Source organism: Geotrypetes seraphini, chromosome 1, assembly GCF_902459505.1.
Source record: "Geotrypetes seraphini chromosome 1, aGeoSer1.1, whole genome shotgun sequence".
NCBI lineage: Eukaryota > Metazoa > Chordata > Amphibia > Gymnophiona > Dermophiidae > Geotrypetes > Geotrypetes seraphini.
In genome coordinates, this window is record NC_047084.1 from 492,290,902 (window position 1) to 492,308,747 (window position 17,846).

General features: G+C 44.3%; 1 protein-coding gene across 3 annotated transcripts in view; it reads left to right on the plus strand.

The window, feature by feature from the left end:
• PCSK5 (proprotein convertase subtilisin/kexin type 5) overlaps positions 1–17,846 on the plus strand; it is a 767,735-nt gene that overhangs the window by 394,140 nt on the left and 355,749 nt on the right. For all 3 annotated transcript variants that reach the window (XM_033926861.1, XM_033926868.1, XM_033926878.1), the window contains exon 9: positions 2,661–2,761. In XM_033926861.1, coding sequence (XP_033782752.1) covers positions 2,661–2,761 — 101 coding nt within the window. The remainder of the gene's footprint in view (positions 1–2,660; positions 2,762–17,846) is intronic.

Genomic DNA, 17,846 nt, shown 5'->3' on the forward strand with positions numbered 1-17,846 from the left:
TGCAAAATATAGACAGCAGATATAAATTCTCAAAATGGACACATTTTGATCACTAAATTGAAAATAAAATCATTTTTCCTACCTTTGTTGTCTGGTAATTCCATCAATCTCTGGTTGCACTTTCTTCTTCTGACCATGCATCCAATATTTCTTCCCTTCTTTCAGCCTCCTGTATGCTTCCTCTACTCCAGACCTCATTCCCTCCCCCAACTTTTTCTTTCTTTCACCCTGCCCCCTTCTTTCTTTCTCTCTCCATGCCCCTTTCTTTCTATATGTCTGTCTTTCTCTTTCTCTCCGTGCCCCCTTTCTTTCTGTCTGTCTTTCTCTCTCCATACATGCCCCCTTTCTGTCTGTCCCTATCTTTCTCTCTCCATGCCCCCTTTCTGTCTGTCTCCCGTCTCCCTTCTTTCTGTCTGTTTCCCTGCCCCCCCTTTCTTTCTTTCTCCCTGCCCTCCCCCAAGCCACCGCCGCCGGGGAACAGGCCACCACCGCCGCAGGGGAATAGGCTGCCACCACCGCCGCAATCGGGGAACAGGCGCTGCCGAGTTCTGAGCTCTCCCTGCTTCCCTTTCCTGTAAAGAGGACACTGAGGCGCCGGGCCGACCAACTTTCGCCACCCGACGTCAATTCTGACGTCGGAGAGGAAGTTTCGGGCCAGCCAGGCAGGTTGGACACCCCTGCTCTAGCTAGCTGAGCTGCGAGCTGCAGTCAAGTGGCTAAAGAGCCTCATGCGGCTCGCGAGCTGCAGTTTGCCGACCACTGGTCTAGTGATTTAATGGATGATGTGCCATAATCTGGGTATGTAATGAGAATAAGAGCGTCTTCGGGCTGTCTCAGAGCGAATGGCCAGGTGGCAGGATCAGCTGTTTTTCTGTTTGAGATCTCGGTGATCGGTTGGGGACATAAGTTTTTAGTTTTGATGCTATGTAGTTTGGTGTCATCTTGTGGAAAGTCTTGAAGGCTAACACCAAAGCTTTGAAGGCACATCGTTTTTGGATAGGCAGCCAGTGCAGGGGTGACGTGGTTGCAGAAGCCCGAGTTTTTTATGAGTCGGATTGCGGCGTTTTGCACCCCTTGGAGACGGGAGAGTGTTTTTGCTGGTAGGCCCACTAGTAAAGCGTTGCAGTAATCTAGTCGGGATAATACAAATGCGTATAGTAGCTGAGCAAAATCGCTCTGAAAAATAGGCATGGATACACTTTAGTTGGGCGGAGGTAATAGAAAGAGAAAGACACTATTTTTGATACATGGTCTGAGAGTGACAGGATTGAGTAAAGAATCACACCTAGGATGCGGACGTTGTCTTTGGCTGTGAGGGTGTCATTTCCCCAAGAAAGAGATGGGCGGGGGTAGGTGCAAGTGACTTGTGTATCCAGAGAAGTTCTGTTTTTCATGCGTTTATCCTGCTTGCCTGCCTCTAATGTACTAGGGAATCAGAACATCTTGTTTCTCTCCTTTATCCTGTTTTAACAAGGATAGAGGACTCAACTGCTGCATTGAAGACTCTAGGGTGTATCTGTAGAATCTCCCACACTCTTTAGGTCCTGATTCTGTATAGGATGCTGATATCAGCAGCTGCCTAAGAAGCGGCTGCCGATTTCATGTTAATCATGCATCGCTGTTCCATTCAGAGTCATGTCTACACTCCTACATTTAAGGCACCTGTCTCGTGCCTACAGATACGCGTATCGACACTTAAGTCCACCCAAGGCCACTTCTGGGAGAAATCACGCCTTGGGCATGTTTTAACGTGGGCACGTGTCTCTGTAGATAATGTAGGCATCCTGCTTTAGCCACTTAAAAAAATATATATATTAATCCCAATTGGCTGCTAGACAGCAGTAGGATGCCTATCATTACCTACAATTGGGATGTGCATTTCAAGAATCAGGCCTTTAATGCAGTTTGTGCTTAGGTTGTTTGCTTTCGCCTTGTTATGTATTTAGAATCACATGTTACATGTTAATGATGAGCAGAACAGACATGTTTCTCATGGAGTGTCACAGTACCCCTCTGCAGGGCTGACCATCTGCTTTGGTATGAACTGAGGAAATGAAGTACAGCCCAGAGGGATGGGCATGGAGCAAAAGAACGCTAGTGAGGCTCTCTACAAGAATTCTCATGAGAAGGGGTTGACTACCTGAAGGTTCAGAAATAACATATCTGTCTACTGGAAAGATTACCAAGGTAAGAACCTAATCTTTCATTCATTTTATCAAACAGGTACAACAAAGAGTAAACTCTATGTTCTATGTTCTAGAAATAAACAGTTACAGCAGCCTAACTCTCTTTCAGTTTAACCATTGAAAGGCTTCAACAGACTATGCAAGAATTAAAATCCTCTGAAAAGATGATGCAAAGGAAATCCAATGAAGATTGAAACAATGAAATTTCCCAATAAAGCACAGAAAGTGTTATCATTTTATGTTATCTACTTTGCAACAGATAATATTTACAAAATTCTTAAATACTATAGATTGTCTTAACTAAAAATCTCCACATTGCAAGTGTAAATCAAAACTGTAGATTTCAGTATTGCAAATGATCTCTTTGGTACTTATCCATATCTGACTGGCTTCGGCTGTAAAACCCATTTCACTTTTTGTTCTGTGCTGACCCCTGCATCTGTACTGTGAGAATCTTGTTCTGTTTCTTTCCAGGTCACCACAGATCTGAGGCAGCGTTGTACTGACAGCCACACAGGAACCTCTGCCTCGGCGCCTATGGCCGCAGGAATCATTGCTTTGGCTCTGGAAGCAAAGTAAGCACTCAGCCCCAGTAGAGCTGTTGTAGCAAGCATGATGTTGCTTTTTGATATATCCATGATGCAGAGTTTGCTAGCATCCTTCGAGTACCTACTGTTTTCTTATCTTCAAATTAAATCTTGTATCTGTAAACATTTAATTTCTGTCTGTAGAGGGGAAGGGCTGACTTTGAAAGGAAAGGGGCTATGTGTGCAATGGGGCTGTCCCAGTCACAGGATAGTATATCATCGATTCGCACCACAGAGCTCCCACAAAACACTTAATTTTGCCCAATCTTCTCCCCTGTCTCACTCTAGACACTTTATCCAAGGGAACAGGTTTTCTCAGGGGATGAAGGGAGGAAGGAATATAAGTTCCTGCCATAGAGGTCTCTTTACTCAAAGTAGGAGCAGAACAATTAGTGCTTAGAGATAGTCTTGCTGCCCTAAGATTCAACAGCATTGAACAAACATAATGTTCTACATGTTTCCTTTACCTGTGTCTACAATAATCAGTCTTTTTATGGTGATAGACTTCTAGGATTCTGGGATGAATCTATTCTCTTCTGAGTCAACCACCAGTATCTCTTTCCTGGGATTCACGTCCACACCAATTCTTCCCTTTAGGAGTAATATAGTATAGAAACAGATAAATGAAGGCAGATAAAGATCATATAGCCTATCTAGCCTGCCTATCCATGCCAACTACTATTTCTTCCTCTCCTTTAGAGATCCAGTGTAGTTGTCCCAACCTTTCTTGAATTCAGATACATTTTTCATCTCTACCACCTCTATCAGGAGGCCATGCCACATGTTTACTATCCTTTCCAATAAAAAGTATTTTCTGAGGCTACTTAATCCCCTTTCATCTTCATCCCCATTCTCCCCTCATTCCAGAGTTTCCTTTCAGTTGGAAGGTACTCACCTCATACATTCATGCCACAGGGTTATTTAAATGTTTCTATCATACCTTCCCTCTCCACCTTTCTTCCAAAGTGTACATATAGAAATCTTGAAGTCTGTCCCCGTACACTTTATGAAGACCACTGATCTCCAGAATTGTACATAATGTTCTCAATGAGGTCTCATCAGAGTCTTATACAGAGGCATCATTATCTCCTTTTTCTTTCTGCCATTCCTCTCCCTATGCACCCAAGCATCCTTCTAGATTTTGCTGTCACCTTTTCTGCCTGTTTGGCTGCCTTAGATCATCACATATGATCACACCTACGTCCCAGTCCTTTTTGTGCACAAAAGCTCTTCAATCACTAAAATGCTGACCTTGTATTTAGTAGCATTAAATCTTATCTGCCAAATTCTGGACCATTCTTCGCTAGGCCCTTCCTCGTGTTATCCACCCCATCAGGGGTGTCTACGCTATTGCTGATTTGGTATCATCCACAAAGAGGCAAACCTTACCAGACACCCCTACAGCAATATCATTTACAAAGATGTTAAAAAAAAACATGCCCAAGAATTGAACCTTGCGCAACACCACTGGTAACATCCCTTTCCTCAGAGTGAGCTCTGTTTACCACTACCTTCTGTTGTCTTTCAATCAACCAGTATCTAGCTCAGTCTGTAAATTTGAAACAAAGATATAGAAATTTTGTATAGTTTTGTGCGTCACAGGCTTATAAAAATGAAACTGGAGGCCTATTGCTAGTAATCCAGCATTTAAATTAAATGTTATAATTAGGTCTGCACATTAATTGTGATTAATGCATGAATTCTTAATTAAAATAAAAATATTTAATTGCTATTAATAATTAATAAATCTAAAATGGTGAAAGTGGATAAATAAATCATTAATTATAAACGTAGATGCTCCACTTTTTTATATTGAGAGCACTATCTCAGCGGAAGAAAAGCCTCAGGTTTCTTTTGGTAGAGCATAAATGCTCAGACCTCCTCCACCCACATCATTGTCAAAAACTTCCGAGGAGAATGTGCTGCTGCCACTATTAATCCTAGTGCGGGACTGAGATGTAAAGCTGCCTGCTGTGTTGTAAAAATTACGAGTGATGTCTTAAACAATAGCCAGTGTTTCACGATGTAAAACCGTTTCTTCAGGGCTTAGCGATTTTCACTTTCTTGCACAGTTCTGTGAAAACAAGTATATAAAAGTACTTTATGTATCTACTCCAATAAAGTAATGTTTCACAAATAAATTAAACCACGGTACTCACTGGATTGCTTGCTTACTCGATCTCACCAACGTCCTGTCACTGCAGTGGCTTCTCATTTTTATTTAAAGAGAGATTCACCAATCAATTTACACCACGTCATCATCGTGGAAAACGTTGGCTACTCTTCATTGGTTGGCCCGCCCAGTCACAGCTATCTCAGATTGGTTCCCCAGAAACGCGGCACACTTCATTTTCTAAAGCAGCATACTGACATATATATATACAGTGGTGCCTCGCATAACGGACGCCTCGCACAGCGAACGCTGCGCACAACGAACTTCAGGTCTTGCTTCCCACAACGAACTTCGTTTCACACAACGAAGTCGCCCGAGCTGCATCGCTTAACTGCCCTCTCTCCGCCTGGCTCCCTGTGCAGTGGCGCTACATATTTTAAACCCCCCTGCCGCCGCTGCTGCATATTTTAAACCCCCCTGCCGCCGCTGCTGCATATTTTAAACCCCCTGCCGCCGCTGCTGCATATTTTAAACCCCCTGCCGCCGCTGCTGCAACTTTAATCTCACCCGCTCACTCGAACTGGTGGTCTAGCAAATTTCCCAGCCAGAAGCGCAGACAGAGATCAAGAGCAAGCCTTCTGTGCTACTGCCTGGGCCTGCGCTGATCTTTGAATGGCTGCAGTCAGCTCTCGCGGGACTCACAAGAACTAACTGCAGCCATTCGGAGATCGGCATGGGCCCACACAGGCGTGCAGAGGAATTGCTCCTGATCTCTGCGCTTCTGGCCTGTATGCCACTGGCTGGGAAAGATGGGAGGAATTAAAAAAGGTACTGGGGAGTATGTGGGGGGTGATTATAATACACAGCAAGGATCAACAAAACCCCTGTCTCCCCTCCCCTTCACATATATCCCCTCTATATCATGCTAACAGCTCTAACAAGATAAATTTATCTTTTTTTATGTCATCTTAGCATATTTTATGCTACAGAACGAATTATTTTTTTTAACATGTATTGTTATGGGAAAACGCGTTTCACATAACGAACTTTTCGCATAACAAACTTGCTCCTGGAACGAATTAAGTTCGTTGTGTGAGGCACCACTGTACTTGTTTTCACAGAATTGTGTGAGAAAATGAAAATCGCTAAACCCCGAAGAAACGGTTTTACACAGTGAAACGCTGGCTATTGTTTAAGATATCACTTGTAATTTTTACAACACAGCAGGCAGCTTTACATCTCAGTCCTGCACTAAGATTAATAGTGGCAGCAGTACATTCTCCTCGGAAGTTTTTGCCAATGATGTGGGTGGAGGAGGTCTGATCATTTATGCTCTACCAAAAGAAACCTGAGGCTTTTCTTCCGCTGAGATAGTGCTCTCAATTTAAAAAGTGGGCTATTAATAATTAATCACATGCAGCCCGCGTTCTACATCCCCCCCCGGCAAGGTCTAGTATCTCTTAATTCCCTCCCAAACCCAACCTGACTATGACTCGCTCGCCCTCCCTCCCCCACACCTGGCATTTGGCTTACCTTAAAAGCCAGTCTTTGGCCCTGCAGCACTAGCAGCTGCCTTACTGAAAGGCTGCAGCCAGCAGCGGGCCTTCATCTTACCCAGCCCACACCTTTTGACATACTGTAACGTCTTGTTTTCAGAAGGGCGGACTGGGTCAGAGGGGTTCAGGAGGGGAACGAGATGCGGTCAGGTCCAGGAGGGGAAGGAGAGATGCCGGACTATGTGGGGGGAGGGGTGGGGGAGGGAAGGAGGAAATAGAGAGAGAAGGAAGTAGAGGGGAAAGAGAAAGATGTTGGTCTCAGAGGAGGTAGGGGTAGAAAGAGAGACAGAATTAATGGACCTGGGTGAAGAAGGTGGCAAGAAGGAAGAAAAAAAGAGTTGTTGGATGGGGGGTTGGGAGAGAGGGCTGAAAGAGATAATGGACCTAGGAGAAGGGAGAGAGATAGTTGGATCTGGGGATAGAAGGAGGAGGGAGGGAGAGAGAGTGAGCTGGTCCTGGGGGTGGGAGAAAAGAAGATATTGAGAAAAGGGGTCCTTGGAGACCTTTTCACCTCCTTTGGGCTCAGGCCTCCTCCAAAGCAGCAGTACCTGAAAACCTGTCAGCCAAAGATATCTGCTGTCTGAGTTGCCCCCTTCTTCCATTATACTGCCTCAGGACTTGAAGAAGTCAGCGGCATGCTTCCAACCACTGTCACTTGCAATCCTCAAGCATGCTCAGTTCATGCCAGCATCAATGGCTGGAGGGCACCCCACTGACTTCCTCACTCTTGAGGCAGCACAAGGAGGAAGGAGACAGCTTTGTCAATGTATTTTTTTGACTGGTGGGGCTTTGATATCACATGACACCAGCCTATATCGTAGTCTTGTGAGCTGTGCTGCTTGTTTGTAGCCTCTTAACTACTTAGATTTTTTTGTGACTTTTATGTTTTTATATTTAAGACAGCCAAGGACCTTATAAGACCCCTGAGAAAGGCATTTTTTATTTTGCCAAAACATAGCCCATCTTGGATCACTTTTAGTTTATACATTATTTGATTTCTGATACACCCTTTGTGGATTGTTTTTAAGTTATTTGGACGCTGGTACATCTGATCTTCTGTTCCACAATCTTTTTGTTGTTTTGGGGCTTTGGCATCCCCACCAGCAAAGGTATGATATCTATTGTGAGGAGGAGGGAGAGAAAATGCATGGCCCCCCTCAGTCTTCTTCTGTGTCCTGCTAGCTAAACCCCACCTTTAATTGCGCAATTAACTGTGATAAAAAATTTAAATCGAAATGCAGCCCTAGTTATAATTATTGTTGCTAAGCAACCCCACCAATGTTACCTCTTGAACCATGATGAGATCTATACTCTCTCTCAAGCTCTAATTAAGGTTTCTCATTAGGTACATTATCTGGGAGTATTGTTGGATTCTCAACTGTCTTTTACACTGTACTTATAAGTAGTGATTAAGAATTCTTACTTTAAATTGCAAATGCTGGGTAAGCTGAACCCATTTTTACATATCGGACTATAAGCCTGGTTTGTAATCTGTGATCTTGCAAAATTCTGCTGCACAGCGTTTATTAGGAGTTTCCAGCTTTGAGTACATTGCACCATATCTTGTTAAGCTACACTAACTTCCTGTGGTCTTTTGCATTAAATTCAAGTTGGTCTTGTTAGTTCACTGCCTCAGGACTGAAGAAGTCAGCGGCACGCTTCCAACCACTGAAACTTGCATTCCCCAAGCATGCTCAGTTCATGCCAGCATGACACCCCACTGACTTCCTCACTCTTGAGGCAGCACAAGGAGGAAGGAGGAAGCTTTGGCAATGTATTTTTTTGACTGCAGTGCAGTGCTTGTGCAGTATCTTGAAGCCTTATGTTCCCACAAGGACTTTGTGCTCTGAGAATTCCTGTGGATTTGTTCCTGATTTGTGGCAGCTGGGGCACGTGGAGATGAGGAAAAGTGCCTTTTTTGTGGTTGGCCCTTATGAATGGAACTGCTTACAGTGGCAAGATACTGCCTCCTTTAAGAAACTGTTGAAAAGTTATGTGTTTCTTTTGGCTTACACAGTGCCTTGGGATTAATGTAAATCTGTGAGTGCCTTCTGTACTGGAATGATATGATCTGTGATTTTTGAGTTGTGTTTATATTGAACTGTCTTTGCTGTTTTATATTGATATGTTTTTAATTAGGTATGTATTTATTAATTAAAACATGTCTTATATACAGCAAATCTAAGAAGTTTACAACATACATACATAGAATAGATATAACCTTAAAACATACTACTCTTTAAGACATACAGTATTCAAAAACCTGAACAATGTCTGAAATTTATGTTTTACAGTGGTACCTTGGATTACGAGCATAATCCGTTCCAGGAGCATGCTCGTAATCCAAAATGCTCGTTTATCAAAGCGAGTTTCCCCATAAGAAATAATGCAAACTCACTTTGAAACGTTCCCCCCCTCCCATCCCCCCCACGAGAACCGGCATTGCTCCCCCCGAATGCCCCACCTGCGATCCGGCACCCTCCCCCCCCCCCGCGATCCGGCACCCCCCCCCCCCCGCCGCGATCGGGCACTCCCTCGCCGCAATTGGGCACCCCCCTGCCACTGCTTACTGTCATCTGGGCACCGGCATGCGCAGATGCTCAAGGCCCAGCAAGAAGAGGAGGACGATCTTCGGGCACCGGCACCAATGCACAGGACATGCCAGTGCCGGTGCCCAGATGACAGTAAGCAGCAGCTGGGGGGGGGGGGTACCAAATCGTAGCGGGGTTTTCTCAATCTGTCCGAGATGTTTTAGAAGCTTCTAGAAAGCTTACCACCAGACAATGCTATCACCAAAAATGGACTAGATTTTCTACATGGTGTTTTTCTCATCATAAGGAGCCTCAGCATTCCTCCTTATCTTCTGTTTTGGACTATTTTTTGCACTTATCCAATTCTGGCCTCAAGTCTACATCTATACGAGTCCATCTCAGTGCAATTGCGGCTTTCCAACAGCCTATTGAAGGGAAACCCCTCTCTGCTCATCCGGTGGTTTCCAGATTCATGAAAGGACTTTTCAATGTTAAACCTCCTCTCAAACCGCCTTCTGTGGTTTAGGACCTCAATGTTGTCCTTTCTCAACTCATGAAGCCTCCATTTGAACCAATTGATAAGGCTCATCTGAAGTATCTTACTTGGAAAGTGGTGTTTCTCATTGCTCTCATTTCTGCTCGACGTGTTGGCAAACTGCAAGTTTTAGTTACTGACCCACCTTTCACTGTGTTCCATCATGATAAGGTGGTTCTTCGTACTCACCCAAAATTCCTGTCTAAAGTGGTCTCAGAATTTCATCTCAACCAATCCATCATACTTCCAGTGTTTTTTCCAAAGTCTCATTCTCACCTTGGAGAATCTGCTCTTCATACTCTAGACTGTAAACTGCTTACCTAGCAGGACACAGTACTACTCTAAAGGGTCTAGAGAAGAGTGACTAAAATGGTTAAGGGGCTGGAGGAGTTACCGTACAGTGAGAGATTAGAGAAACAGGGCATCTTCTCCCTTGAAAAGAGGAGACTGAAAGGGGACATGATAGAAACATTCAAGATAATGAAGGGAATAGACAGTAGATAGAGACAGGTTGTTCACTCTCTCCAAGGTAGAGAGAATGAGAGGGCACTGTCGGACCACTTTGAACTTCCAGGCCCCACTCGCACATGTAGTGCCTACCTGTTTGCCTTCCCGTCCCTAAAGGGTTGCATCTATAAGAGATTCCTGGATAGATCTCTAGCATTCCAAGCAGGCAAATGGAATAAATGTCTTACCACCCTCATCACTAATTCACCCTCCTATCAAACCTTCAGGAAATCAATCTATCTCTTTGATAAATTCCTCTGACCACCCAGCCTCTCTCTCCCGACTCGCTAAGTTAAACTGAATGTCTAAATTAAATTAAATGAAACGCTATGCTAAATGGAATGTCTTATCTGTATCACCTCTATCTTATATTTAACAGTGCTGTCTTGTATGTTTCATCGCTGTAAATATACAGTCTCTTCCCTTGTAAACTGCTCTGAACTGCCATGGTACTGCGGTATACAAAAGTAAAGTTATTATTATTAAAGTTAAAAGGGGATTGATTCCGTACAAATGTAAGGAAGTTCTTCTTCACCCAGAGAGTGGTGGAAAACTGGAACACTTTTCTGGAGGCTGTTATAGGGGAAAACACCCTCCAGGGATTCAAGATAAAGTTAGACAAGTTCCTGCTGAACCAGAACGTACGGTGGTAAAGCTAGTCTCAGTTAAGACACTGGTCTTTGACCAAAGGGCCGCCGTGTGAGCAGACTGCTGGGTATGATGACCACTGGTCTGACCCAGCAATGGCAATTCTTATGTTCTTACATGCTTGAACTTCATTGAACTATCATCTAACTGTAAGTTGTTTGCTTCGTTATTAAAGAACTGTTCAATTGATTCAGAAATTAGGGGTTGGCTGAGCAGGAAACTCTTACAGTAACTTAGAGAAGTCCTTGCTTCAGTACAAAAACCTGAGGACTATGCAGAAAGTATCTGTATAGTAGAAGTAAGACAGCAACAGGGATTACTATACTCAAAAATGCCCTTATATAGCAGATTGATCCCTAGTAGTATTATATAGGCACTCCTAAGTACTCTGGGATGTAGTTTATCCGGTCCCATGGTTTTATTCACTTTGAGCCTTGATAGTTCTTGGTAGACGCTGCCGATGGTAAATTCAAAATTCCAGAACAGGTTGTTTGAGCTCTCCCTTGCCTGCAGCTGTGGACCAGATCCCGGCGCCTCGCAGGTAAAGACTGAGCAGAAGTATTATATAAGAACATAAGAATTGCCATCTCCGGATCAGACCCTGGGTCCATCAAGTCCGGTGATCTGCACACGCGGAGGCCCTGCCAGGTGTACCCTGGCATGGTTTTAGTCCCCATATCACTGTGTTCTTCTCAAGGGAGATGTGCACCTAATATTCCCTTACCCGTATCACACTATGCCACTCTTAAGAATATGTGCATCTAGTTTACCCTTAAATCCTAGAACGGTGGATTCTGCAATTACTTCCTCTGGGAGAAAGCGTTCGACAAGGTTCCACACGCATGGCTTCTGAAGAAACTACAAAGCCATGGAATAGAAGGAGATATTCTAAGATGGATAGGCAAATGGCTGGAAAACAGATTGCAGAGGGTGGGCATAAATGGGAAGTTCTTGGACTGGGAAAAGGTGACGAGCGGTGTACCCCAGGGTTCGGTCCTTGGGCCCATCTTGTTCAATATCTTCATAAACGATCTGGAAGAAGAAATAACAAGTAATTTAATCAAGTTTGCAGACGACACATAACTATGTAGGGCAGTTGGGTCACAAAAGGACAGAGAAGAACTCCAGAGAGATTTGAACCAGCTAGAGAAATGGGCAGAAAAATGGCAGATGAAGTTTAACATAGACAAATGCAAAGTGATGCACCTGGAAAGAAAAACAAGGAACATGAATATAAAATGTTAGGTGTAACATTGGGCAAGAGTGAACAAGAAAGGGACCTGGGGGTACTGATAGACAGGACCCTGAAGCCATCAGCACAATGCGCAGCGGCAGCAAAGAAAGCAAACAGGATGTTGGGCATGATAAAGAAGGGGATCACTAGTAGATCGGAGGACATCATAATGCCGCTTTACAGAGCAATGGTCAGACCACACTTGGAATACTGTGTCCAACACTGGTCTCCCTACCTAAAGAAGGATATAACCCTGCTGGAGAGGGTGCAAAGACGAGCCACGAAGCTAGTTAAAGGTATCAAGAACTTGAGCTACAAAGAACGCCTCGGAAAACTGGGATTGTTCACCCTCGAGAAGAGAAGACTGCGAGGGGACATGATAGAGACTTTTAAAATACTAAAAGGATTCGACAAAATAGAGCAAGAAACATCGTTATTCACATTGTCCAATGTGATTCAGACAAGAGGTCATGGATTGAAGCTGAGGGGCACCAGGCCCAGGACAAATATCAGGAAATTTTGCTTCGCACAACGAGTGGTGGATGATTGGAACGCACTCCCGGAGGAGGTCGTGATGGAGACCACCATTCCGGGATTCAAGGGCAAGTTGGATGCACACCTTCTTGCAAATCACATTGAGGGATACGAGTAAACAAGGTTTCTCAACAGGGAACACCTGGCTTGGCCTCCGCGGGTGCGGGTCACCGGACTGGATGGACCTAGGGTCTGATCCGGCGAAGCCATTTCTTATGTTCTTATGAGAGCATTCCAGGTGTCCACCACTCACTGTGTGAAACAGAACTTCCTGATATTCGTCCTAGACCTGTCCCCCCTTAATTTCAGTCTATGTCCTCTTGTCCCTGCTCTATTTTGTCGAATCCTTTCAGTATTTTGAAAATCTCAATCAGATCCCCTCGCAGTCTCCTCTTCTCAAGGGAGAACAATCCCAGTCTCCTAAGTCGTTCCTTGTAGTCCAGGTTCTCTATATCTTTCACTAGCTTCGTTGCTCATCTCTGCATCCTCTCTAGCAGTTTTATATCCTTCTTTAGGTATGGAGACCAATGCTGGACGCAGTATTCCAGGTGCGGCCTGACCATGGCTCTGTAGAGCGGTATTATAACTTTCTCTGATCTACTTGTAATTCCCTTCTTTATCATGCCTAGCATTCTATTTGCTTTCTTCGCCGCCGACAGCTTCAGGGTCTTATCTATCAGTACACCCAGGTCCTTTTCCTGTTCGGTCTTTCCCAGAGTTACATCTGACATACAATACTTATGATTTTTATTTTTTCTGCCCAAATTTTTCTGCCATTTATCCGTCCACTTCTCCAATTGATTCAAGTTTCTCTGGAGTTCTTCGCTGTCCTTCTGCGATCTAATTGCCTGGCATAGCTTTGTTTCATCAGCAAACTTGATTATTTCACTGGATGTTCCTTCTTCTAGGTCATTTATGAAAATATTAAATAAGATGGGTCCAAGTACTGAGCCCTGGGGTACACCGCTAGTCACTTTTTATTATTATTATTATTATTATTAGGATTTTTTATATACCGCCTATCAAGGTTATCTAAGCGGTTTTACAATCAGGTACTCAAGCATTTTCCCTCTCTGTCCCGGTGGGCTCACAATCTAGCTAATGTACCTGGGGCTATGGAGGACTGAGTGACTTGCCCAGGGTCACAAGGAGTAGCGCGGGGTTTGAACCCACAACCCCAGGGGTTGGGAATGGTTAGTTGGGGGGGGGGGGGTCACTTGAAAGGAGAGCTTGTTGGAAGTGATGATTTGTGAGGTTAAAGCAGGATGATGATTGGGGAAGACTGGAGAGGATTATGTGCTGGGAAGTTTAGGTTGTGCTGCTGCAAGAACCAGTTTTTTTCTTTGTGTTTATTCTGTTTTGTTTTAAGGGGTGGGACTCGCAATATCTGCCAAACCATATAATGTGGTCCTGTGTGGACTATCTCTTCCATATGTGGAAAATCCAGGGCAGCTACCTGGAGGAACTGGAGCAGACATAAAATTGGGTCTGTACTATCGCCCACCTGGACAACCGGAAGCACTCAACCAGGACCTGGAGGCTGAGCTGAGGCAGGTATGCAAAAGCGGAAGTGTGATGGTGATGGGGGATTTCAACTACCCTGGGATAGACTGGAGTATTGGACACTCAAACTGCATAAAGGAGACCAAATTCCTGGAAACCACGAGGGACTGTTTCATGGAACAGTTGGTCACGGAACCAACACGGGGGGATGCCACTCTTGACCTAATCCTCAATGGGCTAGGGGGACCTGCAAAGGAGGTGGCGGTGCTAGGACCCCTAGGAAACAGCGATCACAACATGATCCAGTGCAAGCTGGAAATTGGATCATCAAAGGTGAAAAGAACCACAGCGACAGCACTCAACTACAGAAAAGGGAATTATGATGGCATGAGGAAAATGGTGGGAAAGAAACTCAACGGCAGCGCAAGGAAGATGGAGTCTGTAGAAAAAGCCTGGTCCCTACTCAAGGGCACGGTGCAAGAGGCACAGAACCTGTACATCCCCAGATTCAGGAAGGGGTGAAAAAAAAAAACCGAACAAAAAACCCAGCGTGGATAACAACTGCAGTGAAAAAGGCGATAAGTGACAAGAAAGCATCGTTCAAAAAATGGAAAAAGGACCAAACAAAGGACAACCAAAAGGAGCACAAAGAACACCAAAGAGAGTGTCACCGTGTGGTTAGGAAAGCTAAAAGAGAATATGATGAGAGACTGGCGGGGGAAGCAACAAACTTCAAATCGTTCTTCAGATATGTGAAGGGGAAGCAACCGGCAAGGGAAGAAGTGGGGCCATTGGATGATGGAGACAAAAAAGGAGTGGTAAAGGAGGAAAAAGAGATAGCTGACAGGTTAAATAAGTTCTTCACGTCAGTCTTCACGAGGGAGGACACATCCAATATTCCGGAACCGGAGGACATCGTAAATGGGGATCGGGATGAAAAGCTGGTCCAACTAGAGGTAAGCCAAGAGGATGTCCTCAGGCAGATAGACAGACTAAAGAGCGACAAATCACCAGGTCCAGACGGCATTCACCCAAGGGTACTCAAGGAACTAAGGAACGAAATTGCAGAGCCACTTCGCCAAATATGTAACCTATCCTTAAAAACTGGAGAGATCCCGGAAGATTGGAAAATTGCAAATGTCACACCCATCTTCAAGAAGGGTTCAAGGGGGGACCCGGGAAACTACAGGCCGGTGAGCTTGACCTCGGTCCCGGGAAAGATGATGGAAGCACTGATTAAGGACAGTATCTGCGAACACATAGAAAACAATGGACAGCTAAAGTCGAGCCAACACGGCTTCTGCAAGGGTAGGTCATGCCTCACAAACTTATTGTACTTCTTTGAGGGGGTAAACAGACAGGTAGATAAAGGGGAATTCATTGACATCATTTACCTTGACTTTCAAAAAGCCTTCGACAAGGTACCGCATGAAAGACTGCTTAAAAAGCTGTGGAAACACGGGGTGCAAGGGGAGGTCCACCGATGGATCAAAAACTGGCTGGCAGACAGGAAACAGAGGGTTGGAGTAAAGGGCCATTATTCAGACTGGCATTGGGTCACGAGCGGAGTTCCGCAGGGGTCGGTGCTGGGACCACTCCTGTTCAATATATTTATAAATGACCTGGAGGCGGGAACAAATTGCGAAGTTATTAAATTTGCGGATGACACCAAACTCTACCGCAGGGTTGAAACCATGGAAGACTGCGAAGATCTGCAAAGGGACTTAACGACGCTAGAAGAATGGGCCAAAAAATGGCAAATGAACTTTAACGTAGGGAAATGCAAGGTCATGCATTTAGGGAAAAAGAACCCGATGTTCAGCTACAAAATGGGGGGATCACTGCTAGGGGTAAGTAACCTTGAAAGAGACCTGGGAGTGATGGTAGACACATCTTTGAAGGCGTCGGCACAGTGCACCACAGCCTCAAGAAAGCAAAAAAAATGTTGGGTATCATTAAGAAGGGTATCACGACCAGGACAAAGGAGGTCATCCTGCCACTGTATCGTGCAATGGTGCGCCCGCATCTGGAATACTGTGTCCAGTACTGGTCGCCGTACCTCAAGAAGGACATGGCGGTACTTGAGGGAGTCCAGAGAAGAGCAACTAAACTGATAAAGGGTATGGAAAACCTCTCATATACTGACAGACTGAAAAAGCTGGGGCTGTTCTCCCTGGAAAAGCGGAGACTTAGAGGAGACATGATAGAAACCTTCAAGATCCTGAAGGGTATAGAAAAGGTAGACAGGGACAGATTTTTCAGATTATGGGGAACCACAAGTACAAGGGGGCACTCGGAGAAATTAAAAGGGGACAGGTTTAAAACAAATGCCAGAAAGTTCTTTTTCACCCAGAGGGTGGTGGATACATGGAACGCGCTTCCAGAGGCTGTGATAGGCCGGAGCACGTTACAAGGCTTCAAAGAAGGTTTGGATAGGTTCCTAGAGGATAAAGGGATTGAGGGGTACAGATAGGAGTAGCGGTAGGTTATAGGGATAGTCTGGGACCATTGCTCAGGCAATGGACCTGATGGGCCACCGCGGGAGCGGACCGCTGGGCGAGATGGGCCTCTGGTCTGCCTCAGCGGAGGCAACTTCTTATGTTCTTAGATGCTTTCCACACCTCACTACTTACTGTACAAGCTTTGCACTGAGCACACCTTAAGTGGAAAACTTAAGGTGGAAAACTTAGCTGCATGTGCCTTAGGTACAGCAAAAAAAAAAAACAAAGTGTAAAAAGAACATGTTTATCTTATTTTTATCAAGTATTTTTTAATATCAGTTTCTGTGACTTTAAAAAAAAAAAAAAACTGACCTAGAAATCAAAGCTCTTCTGCCTTCACAGAAAGTATTCAGAAAGAAAATTATACTGATTGTGTGGTGCTGTGAAACTTAAGTTGAGCTTTCCCTTCTAAGCTGTCATTTTACATGCTCTCTCAGCCTGGGCATTTACATCCCTGGAGAGTCTGCTTAATGTATCTGAGATTCTGAGTCTCTGAAGATTTTTCAGGAATTTTGCCAGATGCACTAATTTTACTAGTGTTCTGCTGAAAGACCTTTGTAGCAGGTCTGGCTTTGCAGATGAATTTTCTCCAGGCCACTCTGTTTCATGAGGCAGCAGGAAGTGACTCCTTTAGGTCATCTCTGGTTGACAGAGTAATGGCAAAAGTCAAAACTCTTAGTTTGGAACAGATTCCAGCAGAATTAGCTCAGTTTGAGATTTATATAGTGTGTTCTGAAAATGTGTGCCTTTACCTCCGACACTAGCATTTGGAAATTATGTAATGGCTGTCATTGAGCAAACTCTAAGAACCTTCTTTGGATTAGTCTTGACTTGTTTTTCATTTCAGATATGCTGGGCACCTAGTGAAATGGTGCCTACCGCATAAGTTTAGGCTCCAGTAGGCATTTACAACTTAGGCGCTGGTATATTAGGCCAGGAGTTTTCCTGGCCTAAATACTGGTGCTTAATTCATATGATGCCTGTATTTTGCCTCTAACCATGCCTATGTTTCAGATAGGTGCAGGTAAGTGCTTTGATGTAGGCTCCGTGTTAAATTCCATGTGGAATTTAAATCATTTTTTAATTCGCTTTTATGACATTTTCAAATATCATGCCAATTAAAAAAAAAAAATTAACTTCTGCTTCATGAAACTTGGCTAAACACCACAGATCAAGGCACTATTATAGAATCAGGGTCGAGGTGCTTAATGCATGTAGTTGAGTAGTGGTGAAAGGCATATACTATAATAGCATGGGAAATATATTCGTTTACACGAGCCAAAGATTTTATTTATTTATTTATTTTTTACTGTGATCCCTTTTGTTACTATGTAATACAGATTAGAGAATGACACGGGGAAAAAATCTGTCCCCGTCACCGCCCCGTCCCCAGCCCACCATCCTATGCACC